This window comes from Triplophysa dalaica, chromosome 22 (assembly GCF_015846415.1).
Source record: "Triplophysa dalaica isolate WHDGS20190420 chromosome 22, ASM1584641v1, whole genome shotgun sequence".
NCBI classification, from domain to species: Eukaryota; Metazoa; Chordata; class Actinopteri; order Cypriniformes; family Nemacheilidae; genus Triplophysa; species Triplophysa dalaica.
In genome coordinates, this window is record NC_079563.1 from 35,001 (window position 1) to 59,692 (window position 24,692).

At 41.3% G+C, this 24,692-nt stretch overlaps 1 protein-coding gene across 8 annotated transcripts; it reads right to left on the reverse strand.

Annotated features, from left to right (window-relative positions):
- LOC130412204 (uncharacterized) lies at positions 1 to 24,358 on the reverse strand. Of its 8 annotated transcripts, XR_008905166.1 has the most exons (20): positions 24,016 to 24,347; positions 23,358 to 23,426; positions 23,153 to 23,260; positions 22,790 to 22,915; positions 22,533 to 22,658; positions 22,324 to 22,431; positions 21,961 to 22,086; positions 21,703 to 21,828; positions 21,498 to 21,605; positions 21,135 to 21,260; positions 20,871 to 21,002; positions 20,666 to 20,773; positions 20,303 to 20,428; positions 20,039 to 20,170; positions 19,776 to 19,907; positions 19,516 to 19,641; positions 19,234 to 19,377; positions 18,860 to 18,987; positions 14,060 to 18,707; positions 1 to 4,406 (listed from the first exon to the last, which is right to left on the reverse strand). XR_008905166.1 is itself a non-coding variant. In XM_056737389.1 (19 exons), the coding sequence occupies exons 2-19, from the start codon at positions 23,419 to 23,421 to the stop codon at positions 18,672 to 18,674; spliced, it is 2,076 nt and encodes a 691-aa protein (XP_056593367.1). In that variant the 5' UTR covers positions 23,422 to 23,426; positions 24,016 to 24,352; the 3' UTR covers positions 13,064 to 18,671. The 8 variants fall into 8 exon arrangements, 7 of the variants coding, with proteins under 7 accessions (XP_056593367.1, XP_056593368.1, XP_056593366.1 ...); XM_056737389.1 differs by lacking the exon at positions 1 to 4,406 and having other exon boundaries at positions 13,064 to 18,707; positions 20,871 to 20,996; positions 24,016 to 24,352; XM_056737390.1 differs by lacking the exon at positions 1 to 4,406 and having other exon boundaries at positions 13,064 to 18,707; positions 19,776 to 19,901; positions 24,016 to 24,352.
- Between the last annotated feature and the right edge of the window lie 334 nt (positions 24,359 to 24,692).

Here is a 24,692-nt window from a genome sequence, read left to right on the forward strand (position 1 = left end):
TCATTTAGCAGATGCTTTTATTCAGAGCGACTTACAGAGAGTTCAAGGAGCAATAAGTGATATGTCATACAGGAGCAATAATACAATAGGTGCTAATACAAAGTAGGTATGATGACAAAATTTCCAAACACCCCTAAGCTTAAAATGGATCACATGGCTAGACAGAGCTGAAAATTCCCTTTACGACGACACCTGAATTGTGAAAATCAGTTAAGGATTCACAAGTTATGATATTTATAATACCGAGGAATATAGTGAAATAGTTAACATTAACTACAGTAGAAGTGGTGTGACCGAAAATGCTTATTATTCACACGTTTTTGCTTGTAACTTCCTTATTTTAGCAGATATTTGCATGAAATTTGAATAGAAGGTAGAATTTTGTTAATTCCTTCAAATGAAATCATGAAAATGTACTGTTTAAGGTGGAATGGGCATCAGACCAATGGTACCTCACTGAAAACAATTATAATTAAAAAGAATAAACATTTATTTTCAGAATACAAGAGAAAACAACAATAAAAATCAATATTAATTGTTAATTCATATTCATACAAGTACACAACAAATATTCATTCTCTCCAGGAGGTGCTGTCTGGCTAGACCTGGCTGTGTGTTGGGCCCCTTTCTCCTTTTCATAATTAGCTGTAAAGACATAACATCAATTATTAGGCCCCTCAACTGTACATACATTCATTAACACTGGATTTCTCTAACATAAGCAGCACCAGAAGCCTAATAAACACAGAGAATCATCTTACATGTTTGTAAGTCTACATAATCTACATAATTAAAGAAAGTTGGACATAAAATGTTCTACTCAACATGGCTTATGTGTTGCAGGATACTTTGGATAAAAGAGTAAACAAAATTAACAGACAACAAGCATAACTTTTTGATCACATTCATCTAATGCCACTTTTAAATTATGTGCATAGATTTGCTATATTAAACTAGAGGTTACATGAAAAAATGCAAAAAAAGACCTAAATAATATTTTGCTTGTTTACTTTGTCATATCCACATTGCACTTGCCCAGGCCTACTGTCATATCAAGTGTTCTTAGCCGATTAATTTAGACAGAGTTACAGGCTAGTCCTCAGTAATCTAACTCGAAGTGATGTAAACTATGTTACAATTTTGACAAGCATGTCACAAAAACCATGATATACATATTAAACTACATAGCATCAGTAATAATGTAAAGAAAAACACCGTCAGAATGAGTTGAATACAGACAATGGTTTTTTTTTTAGAACGGCGCCTGCAGTACATTCACTAATCTACCCACCACAAATGTTACTACACAATTTCCGTGATTTAGTTAAATACTTTCTCCTCGATGGATTTCGATGGAATTTCGTCAGTAACAAGATAAAAGCTGTGTATTTAGGTCCACCTACCTTTCAGAAGTGTCCAAAGCTTAGATGAAGCCCACCGACCGGTTGAACGCAACGCAAATTTTCTGAAAGCCGCGGTGACCTGAAATCACATTAGGGCTGATATCCCGAAGTGTCCAACGCTTCAGGGGCTTGCCCTCGATGTAGTTACCGTCATATTCAGGAAAAACATACTCCCACCAGGCGGCCAGGAGAAGATATTGAATGACATACACATTTTAGTACCACACGGTTTGGAACACATTTTTGAGTCAGAATGTTCGCTGCGAGTGGTTACTATGTCATACTATGTCCCAGTTTGCTTTCCAACATTCTTCAAAACATCTTTTATTGTGTTTAACAGCAATTTTTCCTACTTATGGAGTTAAGAAATGTTTGGTTACAAAAGCAAGTAATGGTGCATTTCCCAGTCGATCGGCTGATAACAGTTTGAAAGCAAAATCTCTAAGACACAGGATGCGCTTTTTTTAGTGGTAGCACAAGCCAACAGTGTGAACATAAGCTTAGGCTGAAAGTGATAATGAGGAAATTCTTTTATAAGACAAAAATATTGGATATGACTTACATATGCACTCCCAGACAAAACAAGAACAAAGAAAATACGTAAAGGATGTTCTCTCATAAACCTACAGTATAGGAATCCACATTAAATTAGACTTATTAGGCATCTGCTGTGTTCCTAACAAGATCAAAGACAGAAATACATTTTTCCAACTATTATTATTGCTAAATAATGCCACAGTGTCACTAACACCTCTTCTACACACCTCTCACATCAGTCACACACTTTAAGTGCTGATTATGTTAACATCTCCAGTCTGCACACCCTGTCAGCACCACTTGTTTAGATCACAAGTTTATAGGTGATAAGAGTGTGTTTTCATCTTGGAAAACTGATGACCTACTGTGATCAAGTCCAAATATTATTTTTTGTGTACTAATGCGCACTACAATAACTTGCCACCTTATAGATCCAGTAAATAGTGCAAACAAGACTATGCATAATGTTACATAGCCTTAAAGGAGTATTTTACTTCAAAATGTGTCCCCATTGAAAGAAAGTGAATGGGGGCCAATTTTGAAGTGAACTTCTCTTTAATATTGCAGAAGTGACCAGAAGTGCTAGAAACATGAACACTCAAATAAATAAGTTGTTGAACGAACACAAACTCTAAAAAATTTGTTGTTGAAGAAACTTAATTAAATTAAGTAAAGTTTTTCCACAAAATCGACTTACATTTTTCCACAAAATCAAATTTGTTTGAAATGATTTATGTAATCTTGGTGCATGAAATAAAAAAAATATAAGTAATATATCTTCGTGGCCATGTTTGCAATGTTTAAAGGGTTTTTAAATCAGCTATTTACGATCTAGTAAGTCCACAGTCCAATCAACTAAAATCAGTGGCAAAAATCTAAATGAAACTGCATATTTTTCGATCAATAATTAAACATGACATGAACTGTATCATAACTTTGTTTTACTGGATGGTAGGACCTTCTTCGCTAGAGCGGCCATATTGATCGTTAAAACGGCATTGTTACGGCAGTGGCTCATGTTAATATCTTTAGATTAAAGATATATTGCATAAAAAGTTCACTATTAGGTCACTTAATAGTTCACTATTTAAATTATCTTACTAAATTCACTTATCTTTTTCAAGAAGATTATTAGTTAAAACAGCTTAACCAATATGCTAATTGTAAAATTGTAACCTTCCACTACATAAGCAAACGCAGCACTCTTCTGAAGAATGGTAATAAAATTCAAAACTATAGCAAACTCTTCTGAATCTAAAAGATAAATCAACAGTTAACACTAACAAGTGTTTCTCTTAACTGAAAAAGACATAAAACAACACTTAATTAAGATAAATTCTCTCCAAATGCAGTCTTACGCAAAGCATGCTGGGAAATGGAAATCATCTGCCAGTTTCAACAGTTCTGGGTTAACGCAACACAAATCATTCATGTAGTCCCAACTTGAATGGATTAAGTTACATGACTTCATATGAAAAAATCATGCTGTGCCAAATTACTTTTTTATTGTTTAATTCACTTTAAATTTCACGTTTAAATTAAGTAATCTTGATAAGTAAAAAAAATTTTTTTGAGTGAATTCCTAAATTGGCATAATTTCTCATGATGTGTTTTCTAACGGTTTGCTTTACTTCTTAATGGTTCTCTGAAAGTTTTCCATTCCCACTTGACCACACAGACCGCATGCTATACATGCAAACATTACATGCATAATGTAAACAATTGGTGTGAACATGAGTAGGACACATGGCTGAAGTCTGACTGCTTATCGTGCCTCACACCGGCCATAAGAGAATCCCAAGTCTGAAACAAAACCTATCATCGGTGAAGACATGACCCAACGGGAGCAACTGAGAGAGGGTATGAGTGAATTTGCTTATGACTGCATCTGCTGTCAGTTAAGATTTGTGTGTAGATCAGTGTTGATTGAATAATCCTAATAGATTTCTACTCACCAAATTTCTTATTAATATCTATATGTTACAGTTCTGTTCTTTCCAGCAAAGATTTCTCTCCACCCTCCTTGGATCTTCATAATCACAACTAAGAACAGAATCTTCCATCAAACACACACAGACCCAAAGTCTGAGAAAACTGATCTCAGAACTGTGCCTGTGTGTGTTTGCAACAGAGTTATCACTTATCTGAAAGTAAATTTAGTAAAACTCCTACTGGTCCACTCCTACTGGTCCTTCTGGTTCCCTCTAGACGTGAAAACATAACATTCATGTATGAAGGTTGAGTATTGTAAGCAGAACGGGCCGATTTCTCATGTTTCTATTGTGGGCGATGTGTGCTGGTGAACGTGGTATTTTGTGTACGTTAATTGTGCGCACACTTATATTTCACTGCCAAATCCAAATTTACCCATGTTTTACTAATCCACCGGCAATGACGGAGGCACGTTGTAAGTTCTGATGACGAACGCTGCATTTTTTGTTTTCGGCCAACAGGATAGCGTCATCTCTGGAAGGAGAGTTCGTCACCGTCATTTTGCCGGAAGAACAAGCCTCTGTATCAAGTGCATTCCATAGATAACGGAAGCTAGACATCAACGTTAATAGCGCTGTCAATATGGATATTTCTCTTAAATAAACGTATTGATTCACTTCAGAAGAGCTTTGTTAAGACCACAGAGCCGTGTCGAGCCGTTCTGCGATCGATGGATGCCCTTTTTGGAGCTTCAAAAAATCGACACCCATTCACTCCCATTCTACCGCTTGGAAGCAAAATGATAAGTGGTATCATAACTCTGACTGGATTAATCTTTCAGACGAAAACCATATTCAGTTAGAAAACCTTTAAAGTGAGTAAAACATGGGGAACTTTAGATTTGGTAGTGAAATATACCATTTAGACACATTTTAACACATAACCTAACCCCCCCAAAACCTAAACGTAAGAGTGTGTATATTAAAACATAAACACGACACATAACAGGCAGATACGGACACAGGTGCTATTTATTCAAAAATGCAATTATTCCAAGCATTCCAAGCCCAAAGATACCCTCGCCATAAAGCTGGTTCCTGTTGCGTACAATTTCAAAAATGACTGGAGGAACGTCAGCTTCGACTGTGAAATGGCATTGGCTCTCATGTGTCTCGTGACTTGTACGGCAATAGAAGACAATTAGAAGTTCTAATAAATGCCTGTGGCTGACTTCTATTTGCTTGTTGCGTGTTTTTTAATCGTTGGGAGGGGGTAGATTTAGGGTAGGAGTGGGGTTAAGTGCTCTAAAATATATTTAATTTTAAAAATAAGTACAAGTAATAAGTTTTCATAAAATCGTTTCAGTTTTACGTGAGCAAAGAACTGAGTGTGTCATGTTTATGTTTAGAGGAGCCAAAGCGTGACACTATAACACATTTTCGAGTGGACCAGCATGTCGGTTGGTGTGATACCGGGTTGGAGAGCAATGATGCAGGCAATGTTTACTATTAGCCAAAGCATTACAGCAAAATTACATTGCAAATGTGCAGAACTGTGAACTGAGGGCTGTAACTTACAAAAGGACACGTTGCAGGGCTTTGAACATTGCGGTGGTTGATGTAGATACTGATATAGATGTTGTTTAACCGTTGAAGTGTAACAGCAGGAAGTGTAACATGCATCAATAGACCCAAACTAGTTTTCAGCTGTACGCTAAAGTGAAGTAAGCTTTACTAACTGCAATGATGAATGCGAATCTTTAGTGAAACACAAAATGAGTTATTTCTAGCCTTATGTATATGGCTCATCTTCCTGTCATTCCAACCTGTTTGACTTTTTTTTTTCTGCAGAACACAAAAGACGATATTTTGAAGAATGTTGTGAAACGATACCCATTGACTTGCATTGGTTTTCTTTCCAATGAAAGTAAATGGGTACCGTCACTGTTCGGTTACCAGCTTTATTATCTCTTCTTTTGTGTTGTGCAAAAAAGGTCATGCAGGTTTGAAATGACAATAAGGGTGAGGAAATGATGAGTTTTTGGGTTAACTATTACTTAAAGTCCCAGTGAAATAAAAAGTGACCAATCCTATTTTTTCATTAAGTATTGCAGCGTTTATTGGAAATAGCTTATCAATGTGGGTCATTTTCTTTAAAAAACTCATGTAACCTCATAATCTTCAGTTAAAATCTGAAAATGCACTTCCGCCCTGAAATGACTATCTATCTCAAATGACGTATGTTAGACGGCTTGGGCGGAGCATCCGTTAACTCCTCCCCTTCAACTGTCAGTCTACTGCCGGTTTCATTTCAAAATCAATCCAACAGCGTTTTTTACATATCCAATGAATAGCAGTGAAAAACGCAAGACACGCCCACACATTTTCTTTTCACATGGAAATGTGTCAGAATACAGAAGTCAAAATGTGAATCAAGCCTTATCATTTTTTTACTTGACAGAGCGTCTTAAAAACACGGCGCTCGTGTGCGAGGCGCTTCAAACTTCTTTTACTGATGATAGTTCACCCAATACTGAAAATTCTGTCATCATTTCCTCAAACCATTCATTTCAAATCATTTATTTCAAACCTGTTTAACTTTCTTTTTTCTGCAAAACACAGAAGAGGATATTTTGAAGAATGTTGTCAATCGGCATCCATTCACTTACATTTGTTTCGTGTCCATACAATAGAAGCGAATGGTGGCCAGAGCTGTTCGGTTACCTACTATATACACAATATCTACTTTTGTGTTCTGCGAAAGAAAGTCACAAAAGGATGAAAAAGTACAAATTCTGCTTTAGAGCCACTTTATTGTTCTCATGGCATTCAACACGAGTCACAATGTGTTTCTAGTTTATAATACTTAACATTTTCACAGTTTTAAGAAAGAAAAGATCGATTACAATTACAAAAGAACACCAAACGCATGTAAAGAGACCGTTCAGTACTCAAATATTACAATAATGTATGTTCAATTTTACAAGCTGGAAGTTGTTATTCTTACTTTTTATTTTCCAAATTTATACATATAATCAATAGAAACGCTGAAATAGAATCTATAAAAAACGTAGTTGAAAACTTGAAAGTATTCACACAAGTTTAATAATTGCACAGACTGTAATTATATAGTATTTGTATGACATCTCTCTTATTCTTTGAGCTGTAAATGACTGTGTCCTCTACAGAGAATTGATTTGCTCTTTGGCTTGTGTTCAGACTCACGATATTCCAGGTGGAAAAAAAGACACGAGCTCTATTCAGAACAGTTTGTTTCTCCCCTCTACAGTTTTATTTATAAGGTGAATAACAAAAAAACATTTTACAAAGCCACCAACGAGATTCTAAATGAAGTTAGTTTCCTAAGAAAGTCAAGTGGCATTAATTTATTATTTGCACTTGAATATATTTTCAGTGGTTTCTTAACAAACTGTTTTAAAGTGTTGTTCATAGACTCAAGGTAAAATAATCCATTGTTTATTCTCTATTCAATTCTGGTCCCTTGACAAGCTGTGGCTTGACTAAAATGTTTTTCATGATTAATAGAAATGCTCTCAGCACCATCATGTGATAAGCATGCAGTACTACATTTAAAAATGATTTTATGGAGCATGTGCATAGTATTAAGAATAATTATAAATTATTATCTTTTTAGTATTGTTTTAATCACTTTATCTTTCAGAACTTGTAATCATTTTACACAATACATCCTCATATTCAGTGTATATCGTCACTACCAACAAAAATTCAAAGGTGGAAATACTTCATTCTCAAAATATTATATTTTCATTGTATTTGACTTTAGAATGAAAAGGTGACAGACAATAACACATCGGTCTTCTTCTTAATTCTCTTCCTATTCTTCCTCATTTACATTTCATTACATACGCTTTAATCCAAAGCGATTTACAAATGAGGTAAACAATGGAAGCAATGTCCTCATCCTCTAACAGTCACTCCTCTTCATCATCCTCTCGGCTTTTCCGTTTTCTCAAACCGCAACTCAATCATTCTCATAGTCTGGTCTCCCTATATGGGTCAAGGACTTTATATACCAGTCATCCTCAATTGGCGGGCATACATGGATGACATGACAACCATCACAGGGCTCTAGAGTGCGAGCAATTTGGTCGCAAATGCGACCTTATTTTTCAATTGTGCGACTTAAAATAATCAAAAAAAGAAAAAAAGTCTCCGCAACTCTGAAAGTCTCTCTGTGAATCAACAGACAGACACCCATTAGGCCCATATTGTGGTCTAAACCAATCAGTTTCTCAGATCTAATCACATATGAACATAAACATTAAAATATTGAATATATAAATGAATGTGAACAACAACAGCTTTATTTGGCTTTCGGTTGTATTAAAATACAACAAGGTCCGAGACGCAAGTACAGCGTGATGACGTCACAAACATACTAATTACCACCTAACGCCACCTTGTACCATAGTGACGGTTAATAATAGATAATGACGGATTTTTTACGAGCCTGTCAGTCAAAAGGACGCACATTAAAAAAGTCCAGTGCAACCTCTGGTGTACACGTTTGGTCCATTTATCTTGAGTTAAATTAAAGTTAAATTTCATGTCAGTGAAGCACTTTAAGCAACAACACTATTTCAGTAAGTTACCTTTCTTGTAGATTTGTGCTTCAAATAAAGAACTTCGTGTTGACCAGATTGTTATTTATCAATTACAAGTAAATTTTGCCTATATGGACATTTAAAAAAAAGTGAACTGGTAAAACCATTTAAATGTACTAAATTTGATGCCGTCGAAAATTTGGGTGCACCCAACTTTCGTGCTGATGCACCTAAGAAAAAAGGCGCACCAGTGCAACCAGTGCAAAAAGTTAGTCTAGAGCCCTGCATCACAACAACCAAAGCATTAACAAAGCGGCTCCTGGATACGCTCCAAGATAATATTAGTTGGGCACAAATGGAGATCAAACCCAGCAAACATTTCTATTGTCAAGGGTCGGCGTACCAATGACAGGCTCTGTATAAAGTACCAACAGTCACGGACAAGCCCATCAAAAGCCTTGGGCGGTGGTACACCACAGACCTTAAAGACGCCAAACAGGTGGAACAACTCAAAAAGTTGCAAGAGACAGTCAGTGGACTCCATAAAATCAATAATTCAGGTCTTCCTCAGTTCCTACCAGTTTGGCTTGTTGCCACACCTGAAGTAGCCAATTTCAATGTATGAGCTGACGGTGTCTCACGCCAAGAACATGGAGCGCTTGGTGAGAACACAAGTGAGGAAATGGCTAAGGCTACCAAAGATGCCTTAGCGACATAGGGCTGTACAGGAATGGAGCTCTCTCTCTGCCCATTTCAAGCCTTTTGGAGGAATATAAATGCACCAAAACAAGCCTGGAGATGACGCTCAAAGAATCCTGTGCTACTTCTGTAAGAGATGCTTCTCCAACATTAATGGAAATGGAACCCAGAAACAGCAGTAGGAGACGTGAATGCAGCCCTCAGACATAGGGACATAGTGGTACAAGTTCAATATGGCATGGGGGGACACCCACATGCCGAAAAGCTACACCAGCGACACCAGTCTCTAAAACCCAGCAAGGCCGTTGGATGAGGTGGGAAAGCATTGAAATCGCAAATTGATATTAGTTTAAGGTCGACACGAAAGAGCGTCGTGTCAAAAAGGAAACATCCAGCAATTTTTTTTATAAATACCACTAATGTTCAGTGAGGGAACGTAGTTTTAAGAGTCTTTTAGACGAGAATGTAGTTGTTTAGACCTCAAATACGTGATTTATATATAAACATAACGCCTCTTTGAGATTTTGTTAAGACGCTGTCAGAGGTGTGAGCTTCAGGCTGTCAGTGGTCATGGGTCAGCGCTGATAGCAGCTCTATTGCATCGGGAATAGCCGCTGGCTGTAATAACGTTAGTGGTTAACCGTGCGATATAATTGATTTTGGGTATATAAGACGAACAAATGTTGGTCTTTTTATTCTTCTACGTATTCCTGAGTGTGTCGAATTAGTTAAGAGTTATGTTAACGTTTATAATATATTTTTTTAAGACTGTATTTGACTTTCTGTACTAGATCCCACTCTTCTCCCCCCCCACCCCCCACTGACAGGTTGCAGAATAACAGCTAATAATAATGGATTATTCTATTCAGGAGAAAGTAGATTGGAACTTGGATGTCCTGATAACAAGCTTAAAGGTAAACTTTATTTAGGTAAAATGTTAATGTACTTCTTTATATGTATTATAATCCATTGTGTTCTGGGTAGGCCAGATTCCTTACATTATTCTCTTGTCTCTTCTCTTGTCTCTTTTTCTCTTTATATATGAACAAATTGATTAAGAAACCCTCCTGCTGGACATCCACTTCCAAAAGTGCACGCAACACTGTTGTCTACAAACTCCCAGGAAAAGAATCCTCTTCAGTCAGACTGCTCCGTGGATATGTCAGGTTAAGCAGTATTGGAATCGAAGGAACTATGAAAAAAGTTTTTACCAAAGGATTTACTGTACTAACTTCACCTCATCTACATTTGGTGGTTCAATAACGTGTGCGAGGTCTCTCTTCAAGTTAAGGTATTATTGCTTCAGGTTTGTACATTTAGGTTCACAGAAATCCTACAAAGTTTGTTGCCTCCCGAATACGGTTTCCCTTTTCACATCCATAACGCTTGTTTATCTCCTTTCTTTAAAATAGAAAACTTGTGCATAGACTTATATTTTATCATATTAGTGCAGTTCTATCAACAAGGGTTTAGTAAAAAATAAAAAAATGGTTCAGTATATTGGTAACAAATACATTCTTGTAGTGTTTTTGTCACATCCATAATGCTGGAATTGCCCTAAAGAATTTTACTCGTGCAACTTTGTTAATTGTATTTTGTAAACAGTTATGAGTTTCGAAGTAGAAAGTTGTTGAACTATTTATATTTTCTTTTGCGACTTTATGTATATGTTAAAATCTAAATTTATATCTAAACTCATATTTTTAATATGTATAAACATTAATTGCATCGAAATGTTTTATATGCCGTTTTATTGTTCATTGAGCATTAAAATATTGCAAGTTTTTACGAATTCATTTTGTCTTCTATTTCGATCCTTAATAAAACTTCAACTTTTGATTCTTACTTTTGATTCTTACAGGTCCCTCAAGTAATTCTGTGATTTTATTATTATAATTTTCAAACATTTGGGGTTTGTTTTAAACCAGCAATGTCATAGTTGATGGTAAATAAAGCAACCCAGCATGTTGGGTGAATGATTTAACCCAAATGGCTGGGTTAAATTAAGCCAACGCTGGGTTTGTCCATATTTGACCCAATGTTGGGTTACCAAAATAACCCAAATTGGGTTGTTTTAACCAAGCCTTTTTTTAGAGCGTATATAATAAGATACGAAGATACGACAGAGAGACTAGCTGTATAAATCTTTTCCTAATTGTCCTGACGGTTGTGTTACACCTATTTAAACAAGACAAAACAAAAGATAAACAATTTGTTCTGCTATGTGGAACCAAGCAATCAAATTAAGATTTGAGGAGCTCTGGCAATACTCCTATACTCCTGTATCCTTATGTATCTTTATGTTGTTGCATCGAGGGATAAAAGATGCTGCCGAAGGACAGTGGAGATACTTGGCAACCTGTTGGTACTGGAATTAGAAACATGCAACAAACACCCTGCTATTTTAACATCACCACGTCGTTTTAAAACAAAAAGCTATTAGTCATCAGGAAGCAACATTTAGTCTGACATTTGTTTTCATCAAAATCACATAATCTGACACAGCGACTATCGCAACCTGAACCGGCATTACACCTCGCATACAAAAGCTAAACTACACATGTGACATGCAATGCCGGAAACAATAACAAGGTGGGAAGCCAAGATTTACCTCTGTTGTAGAGTGATGACATGTGTTGGACTGCAGATAACACTAAAAATTATTGTGGTGAAAATAATTGTATATATAAGGGATGCACCAATGTTTTGCTAGCGACCGATTATTTACACTTTCAGATAATGAGCAGGGCAGATTATATTCTTTCAATGCAAAAGAGGCGGATTGGAATTTGTGTTGTGTGTGGGATTATATTAGGGTGACAATGAAAACTAAAATGCAGTCTGTACACCAGTGGTTATCAACCTTTTTGGAGTATTGGACCCCATCATATCTCAAACCATCCTCATGGACCCCTAACCCCCACGCTCTCACCCCATCACATCTTCTTTCCCCAGTACAACATCATATTTCCACTAAATTAGGAAAATTAAAAGATTACTAAAGTCAAAAATGTTATATTTGTGAAGTCAATATATGTAAGCCTAACTTAAAATTCCACGTGATTATTTAATGGTTTTCAGTTGCATTTAAATTACACCATTATCACAATAACGTCATTTCAGTATCTCCAACAGTATAATCAGGCTTAACTGTCAGTGACCTGACGCATTCCTTACAACCACTCCGGTGTCAGAAACAGATGAGTGATCTAATGAAGATTGCTGTTTGCACATGCACACTTTCACACACTAGACCTCCTTTACCTTTCTGATTTCTGATTGATCCACGTGTTGAACTGATGAGGTGAAAGTGATGCCATCAGCATATTGTTTATTGCTAAGAGCTTAAGCTCATGAATATTGTAATGCGTGGTGCTTAGATGCAAATAGGCGCTCACCGCCTGGCATATGAGATCAAAAAGTTATCTACTGCAAGACCAATTCAAAAGCATAAAAAAATATAGCAACTGACTCTCTCGCAGTGCTGTGATGTCTAGACTGAAAAAAAATATTCTTGAGGATTAGTCAATATTACCCATGCAAATCAGTATAATTTTACTTACATATACTAGGTAGTAAAGTCAACTAAATATAAACTTCCAGAATCTACTCAATAAATTGAGGCAAGGATTTCATCTCAATTAGATTGAGTAGATTTTATTCTATGTTTTTAAGTAAAGAGTACCTACATTTATCAGAAATAAATCATGACACACTAAAAGAAATTAGATAAATTCTACTTAATATTTCTCAATATGAATTACTTATAAAATGGAGTAATATTTGTTTGTATCACCAACATCAGTTCATGTTCTTTTTATGAATGATATATATTGAATAATTAAACACTAAATATGATTTATTCAGAGATGCTTGAGTAGACCTAAAAATGGCCAAAAACAGGAGATCACATCAATTGCTTTTATTGATCAAATAACATCCGTCTACAAAAGCCCTTTTTGACAATGAACACAATATTAATTTGATGTCACCATTATTGTGATCAGTGTTCACTTTAGTTGAGCTCTAGACTCTAGTATATGCAACCTAGTAGCTACCTAGTATATGCAAGTAAAATGTAATGGGTGTAATGCCCATTTGCATGGGTAATATTTACTAATCCTCAAGAATCATTTTTTTCAATGTACGCCGACCGGTCGAATTGACACCGCATGACGGGTATGTTTAAGGCAGAAATGCCCGAAGCTTCACTGCAAACTGAAGGAACAGAATTTATGAACACCATTCAATTTGGCAATTCATTTTACTGTAATAGCTGACTCGGTTGATTTTTATCTCCGTCTGGTGGGTGTTAATTTCAAACTCTGTATGCAAGTTCACTCAACATCCTTAAAGGGTTCAACGGAACCCCTGCATTTACGCCACTGAGCACTAGGGGTCCATGCACCCCCGGTTGAGAAACACTACTGTAAACTATGCAGCGCTGCATTTCAATGAGTTGGGACTGTCACTAGATCTGCGACCTCCAGCGGAGCGTCAGTGACTGGCCTGGCGAGTCAACTGCGAACTTCACGCGAGATGTAATCTTCCAGTGGATTCAGTATCAGACATACTGAGAAGCTTCTACTGACGGTCATCACGGAACTGGGGAAAACACTACTCTCCTCTTGAAGAGTGTGTTGCGGAGCCCACATCCTACCACGTGGGGAGTTACATGTGGAAGTAAGAGGCATGGTCGTCCCATTACAGGATGTAGATGCCCCGGAACTTCGAGGGGCGCTTGGCGAACTGGATCGCATAACCGAGTCGGATCGTCCGTCTAACCACCACTACGGGCTGGTATGCGCCTGCCACGCATCCAAGAACCGTACCAACGGTGTCAGAGGGACGATCACCTCGCACCGGGAAGGGTCCCTGGGAGTTGATGGCTCTATTGATTTACCTGTCTTGCAGCGCTGGCCGACGCAACGTCGCGTGGAGGTTGTTGTCGTTCGCGCCGTACTTCCTCGCCACTGCGCGCCTAGGGGTGCTGTGGAAGAGGGAAACCCAGGGAAAACAACAATCTTCCTCGCCACTGCGCGCCTGGGGGTGCTGTGGAAGAGGGAAACCCAGGGAAAACAACAATTGTAATGAGGAGGTGGGCGCCGGGCCCTGAAACTGTCTTAGTTGAGACGCGGCAGGCAGCGTCTCGGCGATGGAATGAACGACGTGGGGCCCAATGTTTCTCCCGGGTTCGTCCCGTCAAGGCCGCTGGGAATCCTTCTTCGTGGACTGCTGACAGGGGGCCGCTCACCGCCTATGGGTGGTCATGCCGCGGCGAGGCAATATCTGCTGTATCGCCTCCGTCTGCACGTGCAGAACTGTTGTGCCACGCTCTCCACGGTGTCACCAAACAGCCCTGCTTGCGAAATGGGCGCGTCCAGAAGGCGGGTCTTCTGGACTTCGCTCATCTGCGCAAGGTTTAACCACAGATGCCTCTCTTGGGCCACCATAGTGGACATCGACCATTCTTCGGGGAGGGCAGTGTGACGCACTGCAACCCGATGCTCACGGCTGCCCGGGCTAGCATGGCCGACATTTCCGGGTCGGTCCCATCACAAGCTCTACCGCTTGTGGGCGGGAGCTCGGAGAGATCGTCTCCGTCAGATGCCAGTAGGCAGCTGTCCGATGCCGCGACAGAGATCTCGTCCTCATCCCGCCTATGAGTCTTCCCGCTATGGAATGGCATACCGCCGCCCATTGGGGACGCACTAGGTGAGCGAGCTGGGGTATGAACGACGTTGGGCCCAATGTTTCCCCCGGGTTCGTCCCGTCAAGGCCGCTGGGAATCCTTCCTCGTGGACTGCTGACGGGGGGGGTCGCTCTCCTCCGTGTGGGTCTGCGCCGCGGATGGGCCGTCCGCTGGGAGGGCCCAGGAGCCGGAGGAACCACTGCAGAGGGGCGAGGCTGTTGGGAAGCAGGGGCCGCTCGGGGACTTGACGACCTTTGGGTGGTCATGCCGCGGCGGGGCGATATCTGCTGTATCGCCTCCGTTTGCTTCTGCACCGCGCAGAACTGTTGTGCCACGCTCTCCACGGTGTCACCAAACAGCCCTGCTTGCGAAATGGGTGCGTACAGAAGGCGGGTCTTCTGGACTTCGCTCATCTGCGCAAGGTTTAACCACAGATGCCTCTCTTGGGCCACAATAGTGGACATCGACCGACCCAACGCCCCTGCCGTGGCCTTCGTCGCTTAAAGCGCGAGGTCAGTGGCAGTGCACAGTTCACTCGTGCGAGTGGGGTCGGGCTTCCCCTCATCCAGGTCCTTCAGGACTTTAGCCTGAAAGACCTGGAGGATCGCCATGGCATGGAGGGCGAAAGCAGCCTGTCCAGCAGCATTATAAGCCTTCGACACCAAGGTCGAAGAGAGCCTACACGCTCTGGACGGGAGTTTAGGTCGACCTCTCCAGGCGGCAGCCGTCTGCTGGCATAGGTGCACTGCTACAGCACGCTCCACCTGGGGAATGTCAACATAGCCTCGGGTCGCTCCGCCATCCAGGGAAGTCACAGCTGCCGAGCTCACGAGTGTGGAACGCGTCGAGAAGGGTGCATTCCACGACCTCGCGAGCTCCTCATCCAACTCCGGGAAGAACGGCACCGGGGTGGTTCGCGATTTTTCACCGCGACCCGTACCCAAGAACCATTCGTCCAGCCGCGAGCGCTTCGGGGAGGGCAGTGTGACGCACTGCAACCCGATGCTCACGGCTGCCCGGGCTAGCATGGCCGACATTTCCGGGTCGGTCCCATCACGAGCTCTACCGCTTGTGGGCGGGAGCTCGGAGAGATCGTCCCCGTCAGATGCCAGTAGGCAGCTGTCCGATGCCGCGACAGAGATCTCGTCCTCATCCCGCCTATGAGTCTTCTCGCTATGGAATGGTCTCCCGCCGCCCATCGGGGACGCACCAGTTGAGCGAGCTGGGGTATGAGCGACGTTGGGCCCAATGTTTCCCCCGGGTTCGTCCCGTCAAGGCCGCTGGGAATCCTTCCTCGTGGACTGCTTACGGGGGGTCGCTCTCCTCCGTGTGGGTCTGCGCCGCGGGTGGGCCATCCGCTGTGAGGGCCCAGGAGCCGGAGGAACCACTGCAGAGGGGCGAGGCTGTTGGGAAGCAGGCGGCGCTCGGGGACGTGACGACCTATGGGTGGTCATGCGGCGGCGGGGCAATATCTGCTGTATCGCCTCCGTCTGCTTCTGCACCGCACAGAACTGTTGTGCCACGCTCTCCACGGTGTCACCAAACAGCCCTGCTTGCGAAATGGGTGCGTACAGAAGGCGGGTCTTCTGGACTTCGCTCATCTGCGCAAGGTTTAACCACAGATGCCTCTCTTGGGCCACAATAGTGGACATCGACCGACCCAACGCCCCTGCCGTGGCCTTCGTCGCTTAAAGCGCGAAGTCAGTGGCAGTGCACAGTTCACTCGTGCGAGTGGGGTCGGGCTTCCCCTCATCCAGGTCCTTCAGGACTTTAGCCTGAAAGACCTGGAGGATCGCCATGGCATGGAGGGCGAAAGCAGCCTGTCCAGCAGCATTATAAGCCTTCGACACCAAGGTCGAAGAGAGCCTTCACGCTCTGGACGGGAGTTTAGGTCGACCTCTCCAGGCGGCAGCCGTCTGCTGGCATAGGTGCACTGCTACAGCACGCTCCACCTGGGGAATGTCAACATAGCCTCGGGTCGCTCCGCCATCCAGGGAAGTCACAGCTGCCGAGCTCACGAGTGTGGAACGCGTCGAGAAGGGTGCATTCCACGACCTCGCGAGCTCCTCATCCAACTCCGGGAAGAACGGCACCGGGGTGGTTCGCGATTTTTCACCGCGACCCGTACCCAAGAACCATTCGTCCAGCCGCGAGCGCTTCGGGGAGGGCAGTGTGACGCACTGCAACCCGATGCTCACGGCTGCCCGGGCTAGCATGGCCGACATTTCCGGGTCGGTCCCATCACGAGCTCTACCGCTTGTGGGCGGGAGCTCGGAGAGATCGTCCCCGTCAGATGCCAGTAGGCAGCTGTCCGATGCCGCGACAGAGATCTCGTCCTCATCCCGCCTATGAGTCTTCTCGCTATGGAATGGTCTCCCGCCGCCCATCGGGGACGCACCAGTTGAGCGAGCTGGGGTATGAGCGACGTTGGGCCCAATGTTTCCCCCGGGTTCGTCCCGTCAAGGCCGCTGGGAATCCTTCCTCGTGGACTGCTTACGGGGGGTCGCTCTCCTCCGTGTGGGCCTGCGCCGCGGGTGGGCCATCCGCTGTGAGGGCCCAGGAGCCGGAGGAACCACTGCAGAGGGGCGAGGCTGTTGGGAAGCAGGCGGCGCTCGGGGACGTGACGACCTATGGGTGGTCATGCGGCGGCGGGGCAATATCTGCTGTATCGCCTCCGTCTGCTTCTGCCCCGCACAGAACTGTTGTGCCACGCTCTCCACGGTGTCACCAAACAGCCCTGCTTGCGAAATGGGCACGTCGAGAAGGCGGGTCTTCTGGACTTCGCTCATCTGCACAACGTTTAACCACAGATGCCTCTCTTTGGCCACCATAGTGGACATCGACCGACCCAGCGCCCCTGCCGTGGCCTTCGTCGCTTGGAGCGCGAGGTCAGTGGCAGTGCACAGTTCACTCGTGCGAGTGGGGTCGGGCTTCCCCTCATCCAGGTCCTTCAGGACTTTAGCCTGAAAGACCTGGAGGATCGCCATGGCATGGAGGGCGGAAGCAGCCTGTCCAGCAGCATTATAAGCCTTCGACACCAAGGTCGAAGAGAGCCTACACGCTCTGGACGGGAGTTTAGGTCGACCTCTCCAGGCGGCAGCCGTCTGCTGGCATAGGTGCACTGCTACAGCACGCTCCACCTGGGGAATGTCAACATAGCCTCGGGTCGCTCCGCCATCCAGGGAAGTCACAGCTGCCGAGCTCACGAGTGTGGAACGCGTCGAGAAGGGTGCATTCCACGACCTCGCGAGCTCCTCATCCAACTCCGGGAAGAACGGCACCGGGGTGGTTCGCGATTTTTCACCGCGACACGTACCCAAGAACCATTCGTCCAGCCGCGAGCGCTTCGGGGAGGGCAGTGTGACGCACTGCAACCCGATGCTCACGGCTGCCCGGGCTAGCATGACCGACATTTCCGGGTCGGCCCCATCACGAGCTCTACCGCTTGTGGGCGGGAGCTCGGAGAGATCGTCCCCGTCAGATGCCAGTAGGCAGCTGTCCGATGCCGTGACAGAGATCTCGTCCTCATCCCGCCTATGAGTCTTCCCGCTATGGAATGGTCTCCCGCCGGAGCTGGCGAAGCGACATCCATAGCAGTCCCCATATCACCCCCGCTGCTCGTCGAGGCGGTCGCCTTTGCCGAAGCGATATATAATTAAATAATTATTACAAATTAAAACCTTCTAAATAAAAAAAACTTCTAAATTATTAAATAGCAGTATTATCAAAAATGTGTGCGGGTGTATCCTTAATATAGTATGTATGTATGTGTGTCATATAATACGTGAGACATATCATGGGTTTCCCAAGATCCATCCAGCTATCAACGATTCCTTCCAGAAAGTGAAAGGCACAATTTCTGATGACAATGAAAAAAAGAAATGTGTTAGAAAAGCTCTGACAACTTCAACTCTTAACTCACCTTTATTTATATAGCACTTTTTACAATATTCATTGTAACAAAAAGATATAAAAAACTATATTGAAGAAAACACACATTTATACACTCACCTTCGGTGTGGTTTCTCGACACGACAACCAGGATATCTGTTGTTTTGGACATTTCTCAACGATTTTTACACCTGCTTGAGAATACACGCTCTTCTTCAGGAAGGAATGTTTGATAAGCGATGGTCCACCTTCAAACAACAGAACACAACAGATCATAATACAACTTTTAAATGTGTTTTATAAGAAGGCAGTGCTAATAGCTAAAATTTTACAAAGTATGCTACCTTTATAGATCGTTTCATCGGATGCTGTTGTATATTGTATATATATACAAACACTATTTTGATGACCTTCTCATATTAATGCTTCGTTTACAAATGTAAAATGTTACGAAATCTCACTTTAGCACATCTGCTTAATTTTGACAAGCTCACCTCTGACGCTAAACGGAAGAAGGTCTTTGGACAGCTGGGAACCCTTGATGTTCCCGCAATCCTTTTTCTTTGAGATGCTGGGAAGAATATTTTTGCCCTCAGGTTTTATGTCAGATGGTGGCTGAGGGCGCAGTGGACCGACGCCTGCAAAACGTAAGATTTGTTACATATTAAAACAGTGTAAATGTACCTTTAGTTTTTACCTTAAGACTCAAAGCTTTATATAAAAATGCTACAAAATTGTTTCTCACTTTAGCATAATATATGGTTTGACAAGCTCACCTCTGATGTTTAACGGAGGCAGGTCTTTGGACTTCTGGGAATCAATAATCTTCCTACAGCCCTTTGTGATGGGGAGCAGATCTTTACACCTCGTAGCTGTTGAGACTGCCTGCTGTACATCAGCACCTGCATCCGATTCATTACACATATTAAAACAGTGTAGATGTGCCTTTAGTTTTAAACTTCACACTTAAGGATTTATATAAAAATGTCACAATTTTGATTCTCACTTAAACATAACATTGTTTTGACAAGCTCACCTCTGATGTTTATGGGAGGGAGGTCGTATGACTTCTGGCAAGCACTAATGTTCCTACAGCCCTTTGTGATGGGGAGCAGATCTTTACACCTCTTACCTGGTGAGACTGCCTGATGTACATCAGCACCTGCACCTGCATGTGATTCATAACACATTTTAAAACATTAGATGTGCCTTTAGTTTTTAAATTCACACTCAAGGATTTATATAAAAATGTCACAATTGTATTATTACTTTAGCATAATATTGGTTTGACAAGCTCACCTCTGGTGTTTATGGAAGGGAGGTCGTACGACTGCTGGGAATCAATAATCTTCCTACAGGCTTTTGTGATGGGGAGCAGATCTTTACACCTCTTACCTGGTGAGACTGCCTGCTGTACATCAGCACCTGCACCTGCATGTGATTCATAACACATTTTAAAACATTAGATGTGCCTTTAGTTTTTAAATTCACACTCAAGGATTTATATAAAAATGTCACAATTTTGATTCTCACTTAAACATAATATTGGTTTGACAAGCTCACCTCTGGTGTTTATGGAAGGGAGGTCGTACGACTGCTGGGAATCAATAATCTTCCTACAGGCTTTTGTGATGGGGAGCAGATCTTTACACCTCTTACCTGGTGAGACTGCCTGATGTACATCAGCACCTGCATAACATCCGATTTATTACACATATTAAAAAAATAAATACAAATTATTATATTTCCTCCATTTTATCTGTATAACTAAAACATGCTTTGGAAATAAACAAACCACAGAACAAAATCAGCTTAGTATTAGATTAACAAATTCATGGTGGTTCAAGGCACACGCACGCATTTCTACACAAGTCTTTCAATTTTTCCTTTTAGTAAGCCAGCATAATGTTACTTTTACAAGCATACCTCTGACGTTAAAGGTAGGAAGGGGTCTGGACTGTTGGGAACTAACGTTCCCACAATCCTTGTCGTAGCTCCTGTAAGCTGGTGGTTGTGGGTGCTGTCCACCAAGTCCTGCAAGACATCACATTTATGACATTGAATAAAGACCTTATGAATTTTGTGTCACAATCATGCTTTTTTACATTAAAATGGGGATTTTTATTCTCACCCGTTATGATGAAGGGAGGTAGGTCGTACGACTGCTGGGAATCAATAATCTTCCTACAGCCCTTTGTGATGGGGAGCAGATCTTTACACCTCTTACCTGGTGAGACTGCCTGCTGTACATCCGCACCTGCACCTGCATGTGATTCATAACACATTTTAAAACATTAGATGTGCCTTTAGTTTTTAAATTCACACTCAAGGATTTATATAAAAATGTCACAATTTTGATTCTCACTTAAACATAATATTGGTTTGACAAGCTCACCTCTGGTGTTTATGGAAGGGAGGTCGTACGACTGCTGGGAATCAATAATCTTCCTACAGGCTTTTGTGATGGGGAGCAGATCTTTACACCTCTTACCTGGTGAGACTGCCTGATGTACATCAGCACCTGCATAACATCCGATTTATTACACATATTAAAAAAATAAATACAAATTATTATATTTCCTCCATTTTATCTGTATAACTAAAACATGCTTTGGAAATAAACAAACCACAGAACAAAATCAGCTTAGTATTAGATTAACAAATTCATGGTGGTTCAAGGCACACGCACGCATTTCTACACAAGTCTTTCAATTTTTCCTTTTAGTAAGCCAGCTTAATGTTACTTTTACAAGCATACCTCTGACGTTAAAGGTAGGAAGGGGTCTGGACTGTTGGGAACAAATGTTCCCACAATCCTTGTCGTAGCTCCTGTAAGCTGGTGGTTGTGGGTGCTGTCCACCAAGTCCTGCAAGACATCACATTTATGACATTGAATAAAGACCTTATGAATTTTGTGTCACAATCATGCTTTTTTACATTAAAATGGGGATTTTTATTCTCACCCGTTATGATGAAGGGAGGTAGGTCGTACGACTGCTGGGTATCAATAATCTTCCTACAGGCTTTTGTGATGGGGAGCAGATCTTTACACCTCTTACCTGGTGAGACTGCCTGCTGTACATCAGCACCTGCATGTGATTCATAACACATTTTAAAACATTAGATGTGCCTTTAGTTTTTAAATTCACACTCAAGGATTTATATAAAAATGTCACAATTTTGATTCTCACTTAAACATAATATTGGTTTGACAAGCTCACCTCTGGTGTTTATGGAAGGGAGGTCGTACGACTGCTGGGAATCAATAATCTTCCTACAGGCTTTTGTGATGGGGAGCAGATCTTTACACCTCTTACCTGGTGAGACTGCCTGATGTACATCAGCACCTGCATAACATCCGATTTATTACACATATTAAAAAAATAAATACAAATTATTATATTTCCTCCATTTTATCTGTATAACTAAAACATGCTTTGGAAATAAACAAACCACAGAACAAAATCAGCTTAGTATTAGATTAACAAATTCATGGTGGTTCAAGGCACACGCACGCATTTCTACACAAGTCTTTCAATTTTTCCTTTTAGTAAGCCAGCATAATGTTACTTTTACAAGCATACCTCTGACGTTAAAGGTAGGAAGGGGTCTGGACTGTTGGGAACTAATGTTCCCACAATCCTTGTCGTAGCTCCTGTAAGCTGGTGGTTGTGGGTGCTGTCCACCAAGTCCTGCAAGACATCACATTTATGACATTGAATAAAGAAAGACCTTATGAATTTTGTGTCACAATCATGCTTTTTTACATTAAAATGGGGATTTTTATTCTCACCCGTTATGATGAAGGGAGGTAGGTCGTACGACTGCTGGGAATCAATAATCTTCCTACAGCCCTTTGTGATGGGGAGCAGATCTTTACACCTCTTACCTGGTGAGACTGCCTGATGTACATCAGCACCTGCATGTGATTCATAACACATTTTAAAACATTAGATGTGCCTTTAGTTTTTAAATTCACACTCAAGGATTTATATAAAAATGTCACAATTGTATTATTACTTTAGCATAATATTGGTTTGACAAGCTCACCTCCGATGTTTATGGGAGGTAGGTCATATGACTTCTGGGAAGCACTAATTTTCCTACACCCCTTTGTGATGGGGAGCAGAACTTTACACCTCTTAGCTGGTGAGACTGCCTGATGTACATCAGCACCTGCATAACATCCGATTTATTACACATATTTAAAAAATAAATACAAATTATTATATTTCCTCCATTTTATCTGTATAACTAAAACATGCTTTGGAAATAAACAAACCACAGAACAAAATCAGCTTAGTATTAGATTAACAAATTCATGGTGGTTCAAGGCACACGCACGCATTTCTACACAAGTCTTTCAATTTTTCCTTTTAGTAAACCAGCTTAATGTTACTTTTACAAGCATACCTCTGACGTTAAAGGTAGGAAGGGGTCTGGACTGTTGGGAACTAATGTTCCCACAATCCTTGTCGTAGCTCCTGTAAGCTGGTGGTTGTGGGTGCTGTCCACCAAGTCCTGCAAGACATCACATTTATGACATTGAATAAAGACCTTATGAATTTTGTGTCACAATCATGCTTTTTTACATTAAAATGGGGATTTTTATTCTCACCCGTTATGATGAAGGGAGGGAGGTGTGTGGACTGCTGGAAAGGTACAAATTTGTTTCGAGACATTTTCTCTGCAGAACGAAGAAAACATTTCATTACTGACAGATGCACAATGACTTCACTTCAGTTTTCTGACACATTATAAAACTAACATTTCACCTTCCTGTTATGTTTTGGGTCAAACTGGCTCCAAAGTAATAGCCTTGTCATCTAAAAGTAAACTGGTTGTATTTTTAAACATTGAGTCTTGAAAATAGTCAGCAGGACTAATCATATTATATTATTACATTAATCATATATTATAGGATAATAACAAGATATATGAAATCAACAGTCATTATTTATATATACATACAATATATTCATATCAAAATGTTATGTTTTGTCTTTATATTGTATAGTCAAATATAAGAATAGTATCCTTTATCATATATTAACACATTAATGGGGTAAATATAACCTAACACATTAAATCATGCTAAAAGAGGGGGTAAAGTTTAAATACAGTGGTGTAGAAACACTTTATTATTAAGTTAGTTAGTATTATTAACGTTAGACGAAAATGAATGCCTTTTTCCTTCACTTTTATACGTTTACCTACATATTACAAAACGATTTTACATTTCTTCAAGAAAATGAATGTTGTTTTCAGTCACTCACCACTGATGCTTTACGATCTATTATGTCGGAAATCGGTTTCAGAATCTCGTCTAAAGCAGATACGATTTTTCTCTATCAATTCGAGTAGCACTTGTTCACTAAGCCAAGCAGATCAGAAACAGCAAGATATATAAACTCCTTCAAAACACCGAGAACGATCGCGAATGAACCAAACATCTGATAAGAACTTTGAGGGAGATAATAGCCTGGGGACGCGCTGTCACGTCATGAAGGACTCTTCAGAGTCTGACGAACTGCTCGTGCTCATTTTAAAGTGACAGAGCTATTTTTGGTCAAAATAAGAATTGACCGGAAGAGTGTTTTTTTTTTCTTGAAGCAGCATATCAGAGCTCCTCTTATTATAGAGGAATTTGTGTTTAATCAGTGTAATTGTGGGCAATGGCGGCACATGTCCGTAATGGGCATGACTGAACTGTACACACCAGGTATATTATACTGAATGCTCATTTGCACTAATGGACTACTTTCATAACTGCACTAACTCATCTACTGCACAATAACCTTAATAACCGCATTAACTCATCTATTGCACTACAACTTTAATAGCTATGTCTATAATTAATGCACACTTAAGTCACTTGCACTATTGTATAGTCTAATTGTTATATGTTCATATCCACCTGTTCATTAATGTTCACAGTATATAGCCTTCTGTA

Excerpts from the sequence above, each read along its gene's own strand:
- LOC130412204 (XM_056737387.1), bottom strand. The coding sequence starts at position 23,421 with ATGTCTCGAAACAAATTTGTACCTTTCCAGCAGTCCACACACCTCCCT. Across the intron at positions 23,261-23,357 it reads CCCTCCCTTCATCATAACGG|GACTTGGTGGACAGCACCCA; the intron begins GTGAGAATAAAA and ends GATGTCTTGCAG. Across the intron at positions 21,003-21,134 it reads CCCTTCCATAAACACCAGAG|GTGCAGGTGCGGATGTACAG; the intron begins GTGAGCTTGTCA and ends AATCACATGCAG.